General features: G+C 38.5%; 1 protein-coding gene across 2 annotated transcripts; it reads right to left on the reverse strand.

Annotated features, from left to right (window-relative positions):
* Window positions 1-960: 960 nt before the first annotated feature.
* On the reverse strand, window positions 961-21,112 carry LOC121386825. Of its 2 annotated transcripts, none has more exons than XM_041517836.1 (5): window positions 21,004-21,112; window positions 12,226-12,342; window positions 5,687-5,837; window positions 3,237-3,424; window positions 961-1,091 (listed from the first exon to the last, which is right to left on the reverse strand). In XM_041517836.1, the coding sequence occupies exons 1-4, from the start codon at window positions 21,020-21,022 to the stop codon at window positions 3,283-3,285; spliced, it is 429 nt and encodes a 142-aa protein (XP_041373770.1). In that variant the 5' UTR covers window positions 21,023-21,112; the 3' UTR covers window positions 961-1,091; window positions 3,237-3,282. The 2 variants fall into 2 exon arrangements, with proteins under 2 accessions (XP_041373770.1, XP_041373771.1); XM_041517837.1 differs by lacking the exon at window positions 3,237-3,424 and adding an exon at window positions 4,641-4,729.
* Window positions 21,113-21,359: the final 247 nt, after the last annotated feature.

A 21,359-nucleotide genomic window follows, 5' to 3' on the forward strand; every position in this document is an offset into this window, starting at 1 on the left:
CTGTTATGTTCTAAATAAGTCGTGACAAACAGACCAACATTTAAGTCCGTCACTTCATCCAAAATGATGTAAAAATAAACAAAGTGTTCCAGTTTCACCAAAGAGTTGAGAATCCATATGTGATTAATACACTTGTCTCGGAGACGTTTTTGCAATTCCTAAAAAGGCCATCCTTGATAGTGGTCAGTCTTCTAGCAACTATTTGTTGGTGTATTTCTCCTTGTATGGATTCTTATGACGTATTGGAATCCACTATACAAGAGAAATCGATGTGTCTTCGTATTGTAAGCTCAACCCAAATGTCCGATGGACAGATTCGTGTGTTTAGCACATTTCTTCTTCAGATAAACTGAAGTATTTCCGTTTATTTGTTGAAATTGAAGAAAGTTGGAATGGGAATTTGTTACCCATATGCTGTTAAGGATTGACAGTAATTTTCAGATGTTAGTAAGCAAAGTAACATATGAAAAATGAAGTTTAATACAATACGGTACTTTAACGCTATTGCTCCAAAAACACACTTACAACAATATGGGTAATTTCCTCAAGTCTGTGGATCGCCTAACTAATGAAAAAATATGCCAAATTTGGTTTGGTGGTACATATTTCGTTTTTAACAAGTTGTAAGATAAATGGTATCTAACGGACACGAATGTAGTATTCTATTTCTTATTTCGCATATCCTCAAAAACCAAGTTTAAACGTCTTTTCTAACTTCAACTCTTGCGTTTGCCGTTAACTTCTTAATGCCCCACAGAACAATCAGTTTCAAGTTAGTAGCAACTTAAACGTCACAGAGCAATCAGTTTTGATGGTTTGGCTGTGGCAGCCTGTCCATCCAATAAAATGTCTTTAAATCGATATTACACATGTAGAAGTGTGTTATTGATGATGCGTGTTATCATAAATAACAAATGATGTTCTCGCCAACGGGTGTGGAAGAAAAAACAAACACAAAACTAAAATATGTTAGGTATTTTATGTTGTAATTTCTTGTATTATGTCACTAACTGTTTATATATATAGATATCGGCTATGAATCTGTCGTCAATTTAATTAGCTCAGTGAAGACGCAGTATACCTTGGTCGACCTAAAAAGAAAATAAAGACAATAAGACATTTATATCAACATTTCAAAAATATCTAACAAACTTGGTGAGATTGTTTTGTGTGTGTGTGGGGGGTGGGGGGGGGGGGGGGGGTGTAATGTTTTAAAAGCATGGGGGAGGGGGAGAGCGTTACATATGTACAAAACGTCAAATGCACATTATTGCTAAATAGCATGAGTAAAATTCAGAGGACCCGCCTATAAAAAATAAAAATCAGTCAAAATTATTTTCCATTAAAAGCACAAATGTGAATTACAACAGATGCGCGAAGTTGTGATAAAATACAAATAATACTTTCATTTTCGTTTCGTTTTCTTTCTCCGTATTCATTTTCAATCAGTCTGTCAAATAAAAAGACTGATTTTCCAGTCAATTTATAAAAAGACTGAATTAGTTTAGATAAGTTGCAAATTGCCCGAGTTAATCAGTCACTTTACAAATTAGGCTACCTGAACATTTCAGTCCTTTTACAACGCGACTGATTTTAGACACTGACTAACATAATGTATTTAATACTCATATTCAACAATCAAAACATATGTAATACTAGATTGTACTACATATAATAATGATATATTAAAACAAACCTCCCACCCAAATACCACCCCTGGAATCCTCCTTTTCATATAAGTTCTAGATCTGCCCCTGAAATTAAACATCTTGCAACAACACTAATAAACATATGTAAACAATAGTATCATATAAGCTCGGGGGGGGGGGGGGGGGTGCATACCCCCGTTGGAAACCGCTCGCTTGATGTGCGGTCGATTTGGGATCGATACCCGTCAATGGGCCCATTGGGCCTATTTCTCGCTCCAACCAGTGCACCACGACTGGTACATCAATGGCCGTGGTATGTGCTATCCTGTCCATGGGATGGTGCATATAAAAGATCCCTTGCTGCTAATCGAAAAGAGTAGCCCATGAAGTGGCGACAGCGTGTTTCCGCTCTCAATATCTGTGTGGTCCTTAACCATATGTCTGACGCTATATAACCGTAAATAAAATGTGTTGAATGCGTCGTTAAATAAAACATTTCTTTCCTTCTTTCCATATAAGCTCTGTTCATTGAAGGAGTCTGAAGTAAGATCTACGATATATTGTATGAGCTCTGTTCATTGGAGGAGTCTGAAGTAAGATCTACGATCTATCGTATGAGCTCTGTTCATTGAAGGAGTCTGAAGTAAGATCTACGATCTATCGTATGAGCTCTGTTCACTGAAGGAGTCTGAAGTAAGATCTACGATCTATCGTATGAGCTCTGTTCACTGAAGGAGTCTGAAGTAAGATCTACGATCTATCGTATGAGCTCTGTTCACTGAAGGAGTCTGAAGTAAGATCTACGATCTATCGTATGAGCTCTGTTCACTGAAGGAGTCTGAAGTAAGATCTACGATCTATCGTATGAGCTCTGTTCACTGAAGGAGTCTGAAGTAAGATCTACGATCTATCATATAAGCTCTGTTCACTGAAGGAAAGAAAAGAAAGAAAGAAATGGTTTATTTAACGACGCACTCAACATATTTTATTTATGGTTATATGGCGTCAGACATATGGTTAAGGACCACACAGATTTTGAGAGGAAACCCGCTGTCGCCACTACATGGGCTACTCTTTCCGATTAGCAGCAAGAGATATTTTATTTGCGCTTCCCACAGGCAGGATAGCACAAACCATGGCCTTTGTTGAACCAGTTATGGATCACTGGTCGGTGCAAGTGGTTTACACCTACCCATTGAGCCTTGCGGAGCACTTACTCAGGGTTTGGAGTCGGTATCTGGATTAAAAATCCCATGCCTCGACTGGGATCCGAACCCAATACCTACCAGCCTGTAGACCGATGGCCTAACCACGACGCCACCGAGGCCGGTCTGTTCATTGAAGAAGTCTGAAGTAAAATCTACGATCTCGTGTTTATGTGATTAACAGCATAGATGTATGGTGACCTTTATTTGACCTTGAAAATAGACCTTTTCTGGTGTCCATCATATCAGAATGTATCAATGAGATGTTTATTTCATGAAAAAAACACCGTGATGTTTGGTCCCCCCAGATAGTACAATAACTAAAATTCAGTGGGCCTGGCCCACGGACTAATATTTAAATACAATTACACAATGCTATTACTTATTGTAATATTTCAACCAAACCGCTGCAATCCATTCCGCCATCTTTAAGCTCTCCTCTGTCTTACATACGGGTTAGTGGATCGATAACTCGACTGGTATTGTGGCCGGTGCTGTGGAACCAGTCTACGACCTGCGGTCCTCCTGTACCTCCTGGGTCTCCGGGGTGGAGGCGGGAATGTCAGAGTGCTTAGGACAAAAAGTGTTTACAGGAATTTACATTTTGTTTTAGTCTCGGTCAGCCTTGCCTCTTATTAAAACAAGATTCTGGTCAGTTTGGCTCCAGCCAACAGCATAGTTGTGAGTAATGTCACTACACCGACAACAAACAACTAACCATTGGACAGACAGCCCACATAGCCGAGGCATGTACCCAAGTCAGCGTGCTTGAACCTTAATTGGATGTAAGCACTACGCCAACCTCTTTCGCTAGCAACTAACCTTAGTGAATAAAGTGCTGTCAACAGGCAGCCGTGATAACTGAGATGTGTGCTCAGGATAGCGTGTTTGAACCTTAACTGGATTACAAGCACAAAACTCAAGTTTAAAGAAAACAAAATCAGAACAAAACGATTCACCTAATGTGTAGTCGATTGTGCTACGCTACATAAATAATGTCCGACAGCTTCAATGTAACCAGTCCACCACGACCAGTCTATCGGTGATTCTGTGGAGCCAATCCGATCCTTTGTATCTTTCATTTCAACTTATTTTCGTATTTATATCCAGTTAAGGTTCAAGCACGCTGTCTGGGCACACACCTCAGCTATCTTGGCTGTCTGCCTAGGACAGTGGGTTAGTTGTTAGTTGGTTAGTGGTCAGTGAGAGAGAAGAGGGTGTAGTGGGCTTACACCTACCCATTGAGCCCTTAAGAACTCACTCTGGGTTGGAGCCGGTACCGGGCTGCGAACCTTGTACCTACCAGCCTGTAGTCCGATGGCCTAACCACTGCGCCACCGAGGCCGGTTCCTTGTAACTAGATTCTTGTTTTGACAAAAGTTTGGGTCGACCGAAACTAAACTTTGATTCTTTTCAGTGACTGAGGAGGGGAAGATCTCGAGTAATCATAGGCGTATGAGATGGGCGTGTCTAGACGGAGGCTCCGTCATTATTGTTCACATCAAAGTTAACTTAACGACTATCAGAACCAATTCCTTTTCAATCGTCCGTTTAAGCGCCATTTCATACGCCTGCGATAGTGATATACTAATGCCACATATAAAACATACATAATACAACATTAACGAAATGCAAAAGGAAAAGAAAGTAAACACGAAGGAGTTTATGTCATAGAAAATACAATTTTATATATTTAATAAGATTCTAACTTTATACTAGGTGTTTGCGACAGCTCCTTCAAGTTTACTCTCCTTCCTCAATGATTATGTTTTTTGACATACGGTACCTTTTGATACGAAGGGTCAGGGCGCCGTGTTAGGAGGCCTGTAGGAGAACGAGTCGGTCACCTTGAGGTGTTTGGGCCAAATCACAACACTGAGGAAATGAAGGAATTACTTTTTAGAAGGAGCTATCTCAAACTACTCCTAGAGGTGAAACGTCATAGTGCAATATTGTCGAAATGATATGTATCATGCTATTTGATTGGCCATAACAGCCTGGCTACGGCAATGCCTATTTTACATGGAATGCGGACTTTCTATGCTTGAAATCATTGAAATAATCGCATGTCACATATCATAACACAGAGAGAGAGAGAGAGAGAGAGAGAGAGAGAGAGAGAGAGAGAGAGAGAGAGAGAGAGAGAGAGAGAGAGAGAGAGAGAGAGAGAGAGAGAGAGAGAGAGAGAGAGATTATGCACACAGGAAGGTTTGCCACGGTTTGGTGGAGTGTAATCATTTGGGACCGACAAGGAAAAATATATTTAGAACACGAAATGTGTTGGAATCGTTTCTGTTCAACCAGAACTTAATTTTTACGAGACGTTGAATTTTATTTTTATAAACTTACTAGTTTTGCACATCTCTTTGCACTGTTTTAACAGAACTTATAATTAAGAATTTTTATATTGATGATGATCATCATCATTTTGTTTATATATTTACCATTGTTTTACGCCCGTGAACTGATGAAGGTTTTGTGCTGGGATGTCATTAAACATTCATTAATTCATTCATGACTAGATGTGAAAAACTAAATACTCCAAGCAAGAAAGTTTAGACAAGGTTTTAGATAGTGTTTAAGAGGAACAAGTACCTGTTAATATTTTGAATTTACAGTTTACATAGAAAGTCCATATTCAACCTGATACTGTAGTCTAGCTCAGCATGCATACAAACAGAAATCGTTATAGTATTTTATACTTGTTTATAATTCAAAATAGCATTTACATTTAAAACTGATGAATATTTTCGTTAAAACTTTAATAAAACTCAAAATATTGAATAACCTCTAACCACTGAATTAATAGAAGAGACGTTTTGAGATACTTACAATCGGCATCCATTCTGAACCGTGTCAAACTCCATCATGTTTTTATCCATCAGGATCTCGAAATCTTGGCACATTGCCACAATTCGAAATGTCACCCCGCCAACGGTCTTCTGATAGACGGCACCATCGGTATCTATAGGTGGACGTCTTGCTATGAACAGTAAATAAATAAATAAATAAATGTAAATAAATAAATAAATAAATGTAAATAAATAAATGTAAATAAATAAATAAAATTGATTGATTGCTTCGTTTGGTTGACAGATAGATAGACAGACAGACAGACAGATTGTCTGACTGATTGGCTGTCTAACTAACTGACTGGTTAACTGCATGTATAGCTGTCTGAGTGGCATACTATTCAACTGACTGACAGACTGTCTAATTGTCTAGCTGACTGACTGTCTGTCTAACCGACTGACTGTATGTATGTCTTACTAACTGAATGTCTAACTGACTGACTTACTGACTAAATGTCTAACTGGCTGATTATATATTTGATTGACTAGCAGGCTGACCTGATTGACTGTGTAACTGACTGGCTAACTGACTGACTGTCTAACTGACTAACTCTCTAACTGATTGACTGTGTAACAGACTGGCTAACTGACTGGCTGTCTAACTGTTTGACTGTATAACTGAATGACTGTCTAACTGTTTGGCTGTATAACTGAATGACTGTCTAACTGATATACTGTATAACTGAATGACTGTCTAACTGTTTGACTGTATAACTGAATGACTGTCTAACTAATAGACTGTATAACTGAATGACTGTCTAACTGTTTGACTGTATAACTGAATGACTGCCTAACTGATATACTGTATAACTGAATGACTGTCTAACTGTTTGACTGTATAACTGAATGACTGTCTAACTGTTTGACTGTATAACTGAATAACTGTCTAACTGATAGACTGTATAACTGAATGACTGTCTAACTGTTTGACTGTATAACTGAATGACTGTCTAACTGTTTGACTGTATAACAGAATGACTGTCTAACTGATAGACTGTAAAACTGAATGACTGTCTAACTGTTTGACTGTATAACTGAATGACTGTCTAACTGTTTGACTGTATAACTGAATAACTGTCTAACTGTTTGAAAGTATAACTGAATGACTGTCTAACTGAATGACTGTCTAACTGTTTGACTGTATAACTGGCTGACTGTCTAACTGTTTGACTGTATAACTGGCTGCCTGTGTAACTGTTTGACTATAACTGAATGACTGTGTAACTGTTTGACTGTATAACTGGCTGACTGTCTAACTGACTGGATGACCGACTGTCTAACTGTTTGACTGTATAACTGAATGACTGTCTAACTGACTGGATGACCGACTGTCTAACTGTTTGACTGTATAACTGAATGACTGTCTAACTGATAGACTGTATAACTGAATGACTGTCTAACTGTTTGAAGGTATAACTAAATGAGGGTCTAACTGTTTGACTGTATAACTGAATGACTGTCTAACTGATAGACTGTATAACTGAATGACTGTCTAACTGTTTGACTGTATAACTGAATGACTGTCTAACTGATAGACTGTATAACTGAATGACTGTCTAACTGTTTGACTGTATAACTGAATGACTGTCTAACTGTTTGGCTGTATAACTGAATGACTGTCTAACTGATATACTGTATAACTGAATGACTGTCTAACTGTTTGACTGTATAACTGAATGACTGTCTAACTAATAGACTGTATAACTGAATGACTGTCTAACTGTTTGACTGTATAATTGAATGACTGTCTAACTGATATACTGTATAACTGAATGACTGTCTAACTGTTTGACTGTATAACTGAATGACTGTCTAACTGTTTGACTGTATAACTGAATGACTGTCTAACTGATAGACTGTATAACTGAATGACTGTCTAACTGTTTGACTGTATAACTGAATGACTGTCTAACTGTTTGACTGTATAACAGAATGACTGTCTAACTGATAGACTGTAAAACTGAATGACTGTCTAACTGTTTGACTGTATAACTGAATGACTGTCTAACTGTTTGACTGTATAACTGAATGACTGTCTAACTGTTTGGAAGTATAACTGAATGACTGTCTAACTGAATGACTGTCTAACTGTTTGACTGTATAACTGGCTGACTGTCTAACTGTTTGACTGTATAACTGGACTGCCTGTGTAACTGTTTGACTATAACTGAATGACTGTCTAACTGTTTGACTGTATAACTGGCTGACTGTCTAACTGACTGGATGACCGACTGTCTAACTGTTTGACTGTATAACTGAATGACTGTCTAACTGACTGGATGACCGACTGTCTAACTGTTTGACTGTATAACTGAATGACTGTCTAACTGATAGACTGTATAACTGAATGACTGTCTAACTGTTTGAAGGTATAACTGAATGACTGTCTAACTGTTTGATGACTGTCTAACTGTTTGACTGTATAACTGAATGACTGTCTGACTGTATAACTGAATGACTGTCTAACTGTTTGACTGTATAACTGAATGACTGTCTAACTGATAGACTGTATAACTGAATGACTGTCTAACTGTTTGACTGTATAACTGAATGACTGTCTAACTGTTTGACTGTATAACTGAATGACTGTCTAACTGATAGACTGTATAACTGAATAACTGTCTAACTGTTTGACTGTATAACTGAATGACTGTCTAACTGTTTGACTGTATAACTGAATGACTGTCTAACTGATAGACTGTATAACTGAATGACTGTCTAACTGTTTGACTGTATAACTGAATGACTGTCTAAATGTTTGAAGGTATAACTAAATGAGGGTCTAACTGTTTGACTGTATAACTGAATGACTGTCTAACTGACTGGATGACCGACTGTCTAACTGTTTGACTGTATAACTGAATGACTGTCTAACTGACTGAATGACTGTCTAACTGTTTGACTGTATAACTGAATGACTGTCTAACTGATAGACTGTATAACTGAATGACTGTCTAACTGTTGTAAAACTGAAGACTGTGAACTGTGATAACTGAATGACTGTCTAACTGTTTGACTGTATAACTGAATAACTGTCTGACTGTATAACTGAATGACTGTCTAACTGTTTGACTGTATAACTGGCTGACTGTCTAACTGTTTGACTGTATAACTGAACTGTTTGACTGAATGACTGTCTAACTGTTTGACTGTATAACTAAATGAGGGTCTAACTGTTTGACTGTATAACTGAATGACTGTCTAACTGACTGGATGACCGACTGTCTAACTGTTTGACTGTATAACTGAATGACTGTCTAACTGATAGACTGTATAACTGAATGACTGTCTAACTGTTTGAAGGTATAACTAAATGAGGGTCTAACTGTTTGACTGTATAACTGAATGACTGTCTAACTGATAGACTGTATAACTGAATGACTGTCTAACTGTTTGACTGTATAACTGAATGACTGTCTAACTGATAGACTGTATAACTGAATGACTGTCTAACTGTTTGACTGTATAACTGAATGACTGTCTAATTGTTTGACTGTATAACTGAATGACTGTCTAACTGATAGACTGTATAACTGAATAACTGTCTAACTGTTTGACTGTATAACTGAATGACTGTCTAACTGAATGACTGTCTAACTGTTTGACTGTATAACTGGCTGACTGCCTAACTGTTTGACTGTATAACTGGCTGACTGTGTAACTGTTTGACTATAACTGAATGACTGTGTAACTGTTTGACTGTATAACTGGCTGACTGTCTAACTGACTGGATGACCGACTGTCTAACTGTTTGACTGTATAACTGAATGACTGTCTAACTGACTGGATGACCGACTGTCTAACTGTTTGACTGTATAACTGAATGACTGTCTAACTGATAGACTGTATAACTGAATGACTGTCTAACTGTTTGAAGGTATAACTGAATGAGGGTCTAACTGTTTGACTGTATAACTGAATGACTGTCTAACTGATAGACTGTATAACTGAATGACTGTCTAACTGTTTGACTGTATAACTGAATGACTGTCTAACTGATAGACTGTATAACTGAATGACTGTCTAACTGTTTGACTGTATAACTGAATGACTGTCTAATTGTTTGACTGTATAACTGAATGACTGTCTAACTGATAGACTGTATAACTGAATAACTGTCTAACTGTTTGACTGTATAACTGAATGACTGTCTAACTGATAGACTGTATAACTGAATGACTGTCTAACTGTTTGACTGTATAACTGAATGACTGTCTACCTGTTTGACTGTATAACTGAATGACTGTCTAACTGATAGACTGTATAACTGAATGACTGTCTAACTGTTTGACTGTATAACTGAATAACTGTCTAACTGTTTGAAAGTATAACTGAATGACTGTCTAACTGAATGACTGTCTAACTGTTTGACTGTATAACTGGCTGACTGTCTAACTGTTTGACTGTATAACTGGCTGACTGTGTAACTGTTTGACTATAACTGAATGACTGTGTAACTGTTTGACTGTATAACTGGCTGACTGTCTAACTGACTGGATGACCGACTGTCTAACTGTTTGACTGTATAACTGAATGACTGTCTAACTGACTGGATGACCGACTGTCTAACTGTTTGACTGTATAACTGAATGACTGTCTAACTGATAGACTGTATAACTGAATGACTGTCTAACTGTTTGAAGGTATAACTGAATGAGGGTCTAACTGTTTGACTGTATAACTGAATGACTGTCTAACTGATAGACTGTATAACTGAATGACTGTCTAACTGTTTGACTGTATAACTGAATGACTGTCTAACTGATAGACTGTATAACTGAATGACTGTCTAACTGTTTGACTGTATAACTGAATGACTGTCTAATTGTTTGACTGTATAACTGAATGACTGTCTAACTAATAGACTGTATAACTGATTAACTGTCTAACTGTTTGACTGTATAACTGAATGACTGTCTAACTGAATGACTGTCTAACTGTTTGACTGTATAACTGGCTGACTGCCTAACTGTTTGACTGTATAACTGGCTGACTGTGTAACTGTTTGACTATAACTGAATGACTGTGTAACTGTTTGACTGTATAACTGGCTGACTGTCTAACTGACTGGATGACCGACTGTCTAACTGTTTGACTGTATAACTGAATGACTGTCTAACTGACTGGATGACCGACTGTCTAACTGTTTGACTGTATAACTGAATGACTGTCTAACTGATAGACTGTATAACTGAATGACTGTCTACCTGTTTGAGGGTATAACTGAATGAGGGTCTAACTGTTTGACTGTATAACTGAATGACTGTCTAACTGATAGACTGTATAACTGAATGACTGTCTAACTGTTTGACTGTATAACTGAATGACTGTCTAACTGATAGACTGTATAACTGAATGACTGTCTAACTGTTTGACTGTATAACTGAATGACTGTCTAATTGTTTGACTGTATAACTGAATGACTGTCTAACTGATAGACTGTATAACTGAATAACTGTCTAACTGTTTGACTGTATAACTGAATGACTGTCTAACTGAATGACTGTCTAACTGTTTGACTGTATAACTGGCTGACTGCCTAACTGTTTGACTGTATAACTGGCTGACTGTGTAACTGTTTGACTATAACTGAATGACTGTGTAACTGTTTGACTGTATAACTGGCTGACTGTCTAACTGACTGGATGACCGACTGTCTAACTGTTTGACTGTATAACTGAATGACTGTCTAACTGACTGGATGACCGACTGTCTAACTGTTTGACTGTATAACTGAATGACTGTCTAACTGACTGGATGACCAACTGTCTAACTGTTTGACTGTATAACTGAATGACTGTCTAACTGACTGGATGACCGACTGTCTAACTGTTTGACTGTATAACTGAATGACTGTCTAACTGACTATGTAACTAACTGACTGACTGGTAGATTGACAGATTGATTGAACTTTGATAGAAATTTAAAGGTACTTCAATATCTTAAGGTGTTCGGGGCTAAAATCGACTTATTTCCTTGAAATATTAATTCCTCACTATCTGGTCTCGTAATGTGTATTTCAAAGTGTAAAATTATCTAAGTATATTCATCTGTTAAAAATTGTATCTCGTAAAACACAAAATAAAAAATGTTATACGTTTTTCATGTGTTGGTTTTTGTTATTTTTTGTGGTTTTTTGTTTTGTTTTTTGGTTCGTTTGTTTGGTTTTGGTGTTTGATTTTTTGGGTTTTTGGGGGCTCTTTGTCTTGGCAATAGACATCTTGCAAAACGTTGCTATTTTGTTCTCAGTATGCTAGGAAATTGTGTTTAAAGCCACCCAAAGCAGGCGCGTGTGCTCAAACAAATTTTCGTTTTTATCATGACTCGACCCCCCTATAAACTCCCCACCCCGCAAATAATCCTACACACACGCCTGCAAAGATTTTTAAAAATCTCTTCCTTTCCTCCCGTCTCCCCCATAGCCCGTGTCCCACGTTTTCAGATATCGGTCCTACGGTCCGGAAATGTAGGGGTGGTGGCGAGAATCTATCTAAAAATTACTACAGGATCCGCACACACCTCCAGCGGGCGACGCGTTGTTTTTCGATCCTGATTCGGCGGAGACCGGGGGGTTCGGTTGGCGCTGTGTGTGGGTTATCAGGATACACGCCGACACCACTAGAACCGCCAGGTGCGCTGGAACAAAGAAACATAACACCAGACACACATATGTAATGCAAGAAAACTCAGACAAAAACCACAACCCCCCACATACACACACACATACACACACTCAACCACAAAACAAAACTATGTATGTATGAATGTATGTATGTATATATGTATGTATATATGTATATATATATATATATATATATATATATATATATATGTGTGTGTGTGTGTGTGTGTGTGTGTGTGTGTGTATGTATGTATGCGTATATTTATTTATTTCATTTGGGTTTTTTTTTTATTAACAATTAAGTTAAATCGAGTTGAAGTGAACTGAGTTGAGTTGAGTTGAATTTATGTCTGGGTTGTTTTTTTTACTTGGTTTTATATTTTTTTAAATCTACCAAGAAACTAAGTATCTGACACAACATTATCTTTTTTCCTCTTTGTTCTGTTTTACTTATGATATTAAACTTACAGGTTTGAAGTTTTATAACAAAAAAATATTTATATAAACATATATGAGACGGTGGTTGTCAACATGTCACTCGTGTGAATAACGTAATAAAGTGTTTCGCAACAAAACACGGCAATCATACTCTGTCAACATGACAGCGTTAACAAACAATTTGTTTATGTCAAAACTGAGTCGGGTCAACTTTTAGAGTCCAGGCTCAATCTTTAATGACGTCACACGCATACAATTCGTATTAGTCCGGGCAATCTGGTATATTACCAAAAAGAAATTGCAATAGTTTCCAACCATGGTTTTTCTGATTCCTTATACATCTGGGAGCATCAGTTTCAAAATAGACCAAAATAGACTTAGTGGAACATATTTTTAGACGTCATCAAGATGGCCACCACGCAAAAATCTATTATTTTAGAAATAAAACTAAACAAAATTCTAATGTCCTCATGGGAATAAATTTAACATCAATTCAGGGTATTTGAGGTATGGTAAGTTCATTAAAAATAAAAATTTGAAGATTGGAGTATTCCTCATTTGCATAAATCCAAGATGGCCGCCATATTTAGTGTATTTTGAGCAAAAAAATAATTCTAGTGGTTTCACGGGAATAGATTTTCCGTATTTGCATAGATGTAAGATGGACGCCAAATACGGTGTATTTTGACGAAAAATCTGCAACAAAATATTATTTAAAATTCCTGGAACTTCATCAGTCATATTTCTCCCCATGATCGACATGGACCCAAATGACCTGTCTTGCATTTACTCTACCTTGAAGTTTATATCTTCGCATGCACAACGGCACCAGTCATACCCAGTGGTCACGTTTGATCAGCCGCTATGGTGGAAGGCACATACCATGGTAGAGAGCATGCCAGAATTACAGCCAGCTGTCATTCGTCTGGGAGGCTTCCATACTCAAATGAGTTTCCTGGGATCTATTGGTCACTTGATGGAAGGATCTGGCCTACAGGAGCTGCTGGAAGTGGTGTATGCTGGCAACACTGTCGGACACATGCTCTCAGGCAAAGCAGTCAGTCGTGCTGTTAGAGGTCATTTGCTTGTCGATGCAGCCCTGAATACAATGGTGACTTCAAGTGCTCTGAACATTGACCTGTCCGAGCTTTCAGTACCATCGCAACCAGATGCAAGCGTCCACTCTGATGATGACAGTACTGTTGAGAAACCACCCACACCAGATGTTTTAAATCCCACTGATGCTGCTGTTGACGATACCCTTCTTTCTCTCTTGACAAACCTGTTGGAGGGAATACTGTCAGAATCAATTTCTTCTTCTGACGTGGAGGAAAATGACGCCATGCACGCTCTTCGAGAAAACGTGGAGAAAGAGAAAAAGAGGTTGGGAGAGTGCCGAATGGCAAGACTTTGGCTCCAATATATGGACATGGTAGACCTGCTCCGAAGATTTATCAAAGTGGAGAGGCTTGGACATTGGGCGCTTCATCTTCAGTGTCCGTATGACATGCTGCCATACCTCGCGGCATCTGGCCACAGTTTCTATGTGAAAAGCGTTCATATGTATCTACAAAAAATGCTGAAACTTGAGACAGATCTACCCGAGATACACAAACACTTCATGGATGGAATTCATGTGGTGCGCCGGTCTGATAGGCTTTGGGCGGGCATTTCAACCGATCTTGCAATAGAGCAGTGTCTTATGCGCGCTTTGAAAACACGCGGAGGCCTGACGAGAGGACGAGGAATAACAGACACTCAACGCCTCATCTGGGTTCTCTCCACTCCTGCCTGTGCAGAGATCAACAGTGCAATGCAAGATGCCACTGGGACGACATTCACCACCAGTGAACAGCACAAGGAGACCAACAGTGCCAGAATGGCCAAAGATTCCAGTGATATCCAAGACCTGTTGCAATACCTGACACAGAGAAATCCCTTCAGCACAGAGATTCCAATGTCGTTGAGAAACATTGCAACTGGTGTAACAGCACATGCCTTTGTGAATTGTGACACTGCTAAACATGTGGGACAGAAAATAATGCAGTCAATGACCAATCAAAAGCTAGTTGAGCACACATTCAGAAAGAAGGATCAAGCTGTTACAATGGGAACAATAGGTTCAGTGAAGATCAGAGACGAAGTTGTCAGTGTGGATCCTCTGCTCCTCTTCCAACGTTTGTTAGCTGCTGGCGATAGATGTGGTGAATTACCAGATACCTTCACATATGAGATGTGCTCCTATCCACCTGCTTTGTTTGAATCTTCAGACGTGATGAGGTCTGCTAATAAAGCGAGTCTAGCTGATAGTCTGTGGTCTCCAACAATTGCAGAATCCCTCAAACCTCCTGACCAAGTCCAGTATGTCCTCGATGGAGGTGCTCTCCTTCACAGAATACCGTGGACAAAGGGTGCTCTCTGGGATGAGATTATGACGATGTACAAGGAGTATGTTACTCACAGATATGGAAAAGCCATTGTTGTTTTTGACGGCTACCGAGACTCGCCCAGCACAAAGGATTGTACACACGCACGAAGAAGTGGTAGCTGCATTGGCGCAGCAGTGCACTTTGATGATACCATGGCACTGCAGACCAAAAAAGATGAATTTCTCTCAAACCAACAGAACAAGCAACGGTTTATTACCATGCTAGGCAACAGATTGGAGACAGCTGGCTGTGGCGTTCACCATGCAAAGGGTTATGCAGACCTTTTGGTAGTGGAGGTGGCTGTGGATTGTGCTGAACACATAGACACGGTTGTCATTGCAGATGACACAGACATATTGGTTCTCCTGATCCACCATGCTGGGCATGCCAAGTACAATGTGTGGTTCAAGCCAAACGTCAAAAGAGAAAGTAAAAAGCCTCAAAGGTGCTGGAACATGTCAGCAACAAGATGCCACCTGGGGAGTACTGTCTGCAGCAGTATTATCTTTCTCCATGCCGTACTTGGATGCGATACCACGTCAAGACTGTATGGAATCGGCAAAAACAAGGCAGTGGTCAAAGTGAAGAGTGACATCTTCTTTGCTAGACAAGCTGAAGTGTTCATGGATTCCAGCTCAAGCCCAGAAGATGTCATCAAGGCAGGGATCCATGCACTCGTCCCCTTGTACAACGGTGAGAAGGATGAAACCCTCGACAGCCTCAGGCTTCGCAGGTTTTATGAGAAGACGGCATGCAGCACTGCAGCAGTTGAGCCACGTACTCTACCCCCAACATCAGCTGCTGCTAAATACCACAGCTTGAGAGTGTATCAACAAGTTCAAGTCTGGCTAGGCAATGGAGACCAGGACGTACCCCCAGAGCAGTGGGGATGGAAGGTCAGTGAAGGGAGACTGGTTCCAATTGTGACGGACAATCCACCAGCTCCACAGCACCTACTGCAAGTGATCAGATGTGTGTGCAAAACTGGTTGCTACACAATGAGATGCACCTGCAGAAAGAACGGACTGGACTGTTCCATGGCCTGCAGTGAATACCGTGGCGTGTGTTCAAACAGATCACTGTCTGTTGTGGATAGTGATTCGGAGGACGAACTAACAGTGGACTAGTGTCTTGTTACACGCAAATGGACATACGTGAGACACCTGTTAATTCTGCAGTACTTGACAGACTCATGCAAAACTGTAACAGTTATTGATGTGATTAATAATTGTTGTCATGAAAGTATACATGGAGCGTATTTGAACATATATAACATTCTAACAAAACGGCAACATTATTGTTTGAAATGAAACATTTAATGCTATTGAAACAAAACCAATAATAGGTAATTTTACTGATCCGCTCAGAGTCCATTTGTTATTTCAGGGGTTGGTGCAGACCGCCCTCTGAAATAATATGTTCCACTAAGTCTATTTTGGTCTATTTTGAAAGTGATGTTCCCAGATGACTAGGGAATCAGAAAATACATGTTTGAAAACTATTGCAATTTGTTTTGGGTTACCCCATTTTTTATTATAGCCTTCCCGGACTATATGGCGTTGTCATGACATTAGCGTCTCAGATTCTATTAGAGTCTTGAGTATAGACTCGAAAAGTTTTATAAGCACCAGGCCTGGTGTGTGCAGAAAAAAAAGAAAAAAAAATATGAAGAAACAAAGAAAGAAGAAAAAACGAAACAAGGTATCCGTGACATACATCAGTGGTAAAGGACTCGCTTGATGCGCGGTCGGTCTGGAATCAATCCATGTCACGCCCAAAATCCTGCACTGTGCATTTTGCGTGCATTTATGTCAATAGTGAAAGTGGGAGTTGATACGTCGGTCCTTAATTATTCTTGTGATTTTGTTCGCTCTAAATTGTTGTTTACGTCTGTAAGTTTATTGACAAGCCACAACATCAAGATTGTTCGCTCTAAATTGTTGTTTACGTCTGTAAGTTTATTGACAAGCCACACCAAGACTGTACAAAGGGAGGAAGCTGTATATATAAATACATGGATAAATACATGGATTACAACTGACATTGTGGGTAGAATAATGGAAACACATAGTGAAAAGATTTCAGGTCAACTCATTTTTCCCAAATAGCGCTAGCGCTAGCGATTTTGCACGAATTTCAAGATTTGCCACAGCATTGCGTGTGGGGAAGTTGCACAATAAACTGACTGACAACTTCGACAACCAGTCAATATAGTTTGCAAACGTTTAGTGAAAAATGGCTCACTCAACTTGGGCCAGAACCGGTTCTGGTCACCATTTTCTCCGTTTTCAACACAGCTAATTTTAAGAGACATTCATGTAACAGGAGGGAAAGTTAAGGTTTGTTTTGTAACACCTTAGACTAGAGCTCGTCTCCATAGCCGTTACTTCTCGGGGGTACGTACGTTTTAAAACAAAATATATGAATTGGATAATCAAAATAACGGTTATAATGGTGATAAATGTGTACACCATAGTGTTTTAAAACTAGGGTCTGTCACTTTAACAACACCACTAAAAGTTTTTAAAGTCTGTTTAGTTAAACGACGCCACTAGAGCATATTGATATATTAATCATAGGCTATTGGATGTCAAACATTTGGTAATTTCGACATTTAGTCTCAGAGAGGAAACCCGCTACATTTTTCCATTAGTAGCAAGGGATCTTTTATATGTACCGTCCCACAGACAGGATACCACATACCACAGCCTTTGATATACCAGTCGTAGTGCACTGACGTGAACGAGAAATAGCTCGATGGGCCCACCGACGGGGATCGATCCCAGACCAACCGGGCATCAAGTAAGCGCTCAACACCACTACAGCACGTTCATTAATAAACCTGTTATTAGATGACATTTGATAATTATGACGCCTTGCCTTCATATATTAAAGCACCGGCCTCGGTGGCGTCGTGGCAGGCCATCGGTTTACAGGCTGGTAGGTACTGGGTTCGGATCCCAGTCGAGGCATGGGATTTTTAATCCAGATACCGACTCTGAGTGAGTGCTCCGCAAGGCTCAATGGGTAGGTGTAAACCACTTGCACCGACCAGTGATCCATAACTGGTTCAACAAAGGCCATGGTTTGTGCTATCCTGCCTGTGGGAAGCGCAAATAAAAGATCCCTTGCTACTAATCGGAAGAGTAGCCCATGTAGTGGCGACAGCGGGTTTCCTCTCAAAATCTGTGTGGTCCCTAACCATATGTCTGACACCATATAACCGTAAATAAAATGTGCTGAGTGCGTCGTTAAATAAAACATTTTAATAATTTAAATTTGGTTTGACATAAGAAGAAAAGTAAAAGTGTTTTGGAAATAACACAAAATTAATATTTTTGTGTGCAAGTTACAATACAATCTGCTGAGAAATAAATAATGTGTAGTAAATTCCAAAGTATAAGAAAAGGCGTTCCCTGTGGGACGGACGATAAATGCTTATATAGATTGGATGCGGCAGCATATAAACCATACACGACTATTTTATTGTGGCTGGCCGCATTCGTTTTGTAAACGCGCGAATCGCGTCTAGACGTTCTCACTAAAGCTAATGTACTCAGATTGTTTGTTGTTGTTTGTTTGTTTGTTGTTGTTGTTTTTTTGTCGTTTTTTATTGTTTGTTATTTTTGGGGTGTTTTTTTTTTGCTGGATCGCACGCAGGAGCCGCATGCAGTCTATAAGGAGGTTTCATTTTCTGAACGTCATGACTAATTATTTGTAAAACCACTACTACTTCAATACAAAGTATTAATGATAAGTATTAATGATAAGTATTAATGATATATATGATATCAATCATATATAATAAGCGGTCTGCTTGTAAATTCAGTAGTCATTTAAAATGTGTGTATCATCTGAAAACTGGCCTTTAAATGAATGGCAACCAAGAACTCTAAATAAAATGGATAAATTGTAATTCAAATAAAACAAATTCAATATAATACATTTCATTTATAGTATGTATTTTAATCATGCTACGCGGTGTCATACAGTGTGCACATCGGGGGTTTTTCGGTTCATACTTGCATGAACCAAAAAATAATTGAGGTCAAATCTGAATGAAATACACCGTTTTAACAAGATTATATTGGTTTACTTATAACGTGTTAATGTTTTAAGCAATGGAAATTGATTTGTATTAATACATAATGGTATAAGAGTTCAGACAAGGGGCATAACCGACATCGCATTCCTTGCATGCCATTATTTTTTTAAATCTCGTTTGTTTGTATAATTTTTTTTATTGAAAACTAAAGAAGGTAAAATATCACATGTAGTAATACTTATCTGAACATTCCCGAGTTTGCTGCATTTTGTAAGATGTTTCCGACTAATAAAATATTTCTATGATTATACTTACATATTGAATATATTTTCTTGTTTAGAATATCAGTGTCTGTATATTCAATGTGTTTTTGGTCGTCTTAATATTTGTAAGAAGCCCAAACTGGATTTGAAAAAATCTGGTTTAGGAAACAAAATGAAATTTAACCTAGTACAAATATTGGAACGATCAGAAATACGTTTAATATACAGCCACTAATATTTTGTGCCGAAAAATACATTTGATATGTAATTAGTCGTCAAAAAGTCTCTGTTAGTCGATAACATCTTACAAATTGTAACAAACTCAGGAATGTCCCTTTAATGTTTTATGTCTTTCCTACTGATTGCAATAAGGAGGCGAGACGTAGCCCAGTGGTAAAGTGCTCGCTGAATGCGCGGTCTGTCTGAGATCGATCCCCGTCGGTGAACCCATTGGGCTAATTTTCATTGCAGCCAGTGCACCACGACTGATATATCAAAGGGTGTCTGTGGGGTGATGCATATAAAAGATCCCTGGCTACTAACGGAACATGTTTGCGGGTTTCCTCTTAATGTCGAAATTACCAAATGTTTGACATTGATGGTCAATAAATCAATGTGCTCTAGTGGTGTCGTAAAAACAAAAAACAAAACAAAACAAAAAACAACCAAAAAAACCCTCAGCAACAAACAAGAAACATGATTTTCACGCAGTGTATTACAATCAGTTTCCGAGGTAATTCTATCCAACTACCCAAAACACCCCCATCATATCAGACTATATAGATTTATACTATTTCTGTTAAGGCTCATGTAGACTGCATGCAGTGCGTGCGTGCGGTCCTGCTAAACAAAACAAAAACCCCGAAATACAGTAGTATCAATGAAAGCGTCTAGATTGGATGCGTGCGATATGCGTGCTTCTGCAAAACGCATGCTGTCAGCCGTAATGAAATAATCGTATATGGTGTATATGCCCAAAACGCATGCTGTCAGCCGTAATGAAATAATCGTATATGGTGTATATGCCCAAAACGCATGCTGTCGGCCGTAATGAAATAATCGTATATGGTGTATATGCCCAAAACGTAAGCCGCAGACGCAGCAGACGTAAAAGTCGTACCACACGCACGCGCCGCATACAGTACAAAGAATGCCAATCTATATAATTTTAATAAATAAACAACATTGTTTTCTTTTAATATTTTTCTAACAAAAAGACAACCACCGAGAACCCCCTCCTAAAAAAACCCAAATAATAATAATAATAAATAATAATAATAATAATAATAATAATAAATCAATAAAAATAATAATAATAATAGTAAATAAATAAATAAATAACAACAACAACAACAACAAAAAAACATCACCACCACCACTAACAATAACAAATCTGCAATAACAAAAGTTTGAAATCTTATTTAACCAGTTGTCATGCCTGAATATAATATTTTGGTTAACATGGGTAGGATACAGTGTTTAATATTAGAAAATACAGACCTGTTGTGGTAAACCTCATCGTTCTGTGTCGGGGCAGTCACTGGTTGGATAATAATAGTCGTAAAGAAAAAGGTAATAAACGAATTTTTTTTTTTAAAACATGACAAGTTTCGTCACTTTGGTATTTAAATCAGTAGGCGTGTTTACAATTGTAACTTGCCTGGGGTTAAAATTGTCACAATGCGAGTGAGATGGATTTGGTCCGTTACCACAATGGATATTATGTATGTATATATATATATATATATATATATATATAACACGTGTGTTGTGCGTGGGTGTGGGTGTGTGTGTAGACCCATGCTTCCTGTGACCTGATAACCCCTACATGATAATTCGAAGTGTGATTATGTCAC

This window comes from Gigantopelta aegis, chromosome 12 (assembly GCF_016097555.1).
Source record: "Gigantopelta aegis isolate Gae_Host chromosome 12, Gae_host_genome, whole genome shotgun sequence".
In the NCBI taxonomy this organism is placed as follows: domain Eukaryota; kingdom Metazoa; phylum Mollusca; class Gastropoda; order Neomphalida; family Peltospiridae; genus Gigantopelta; species Gigantopelta aegis.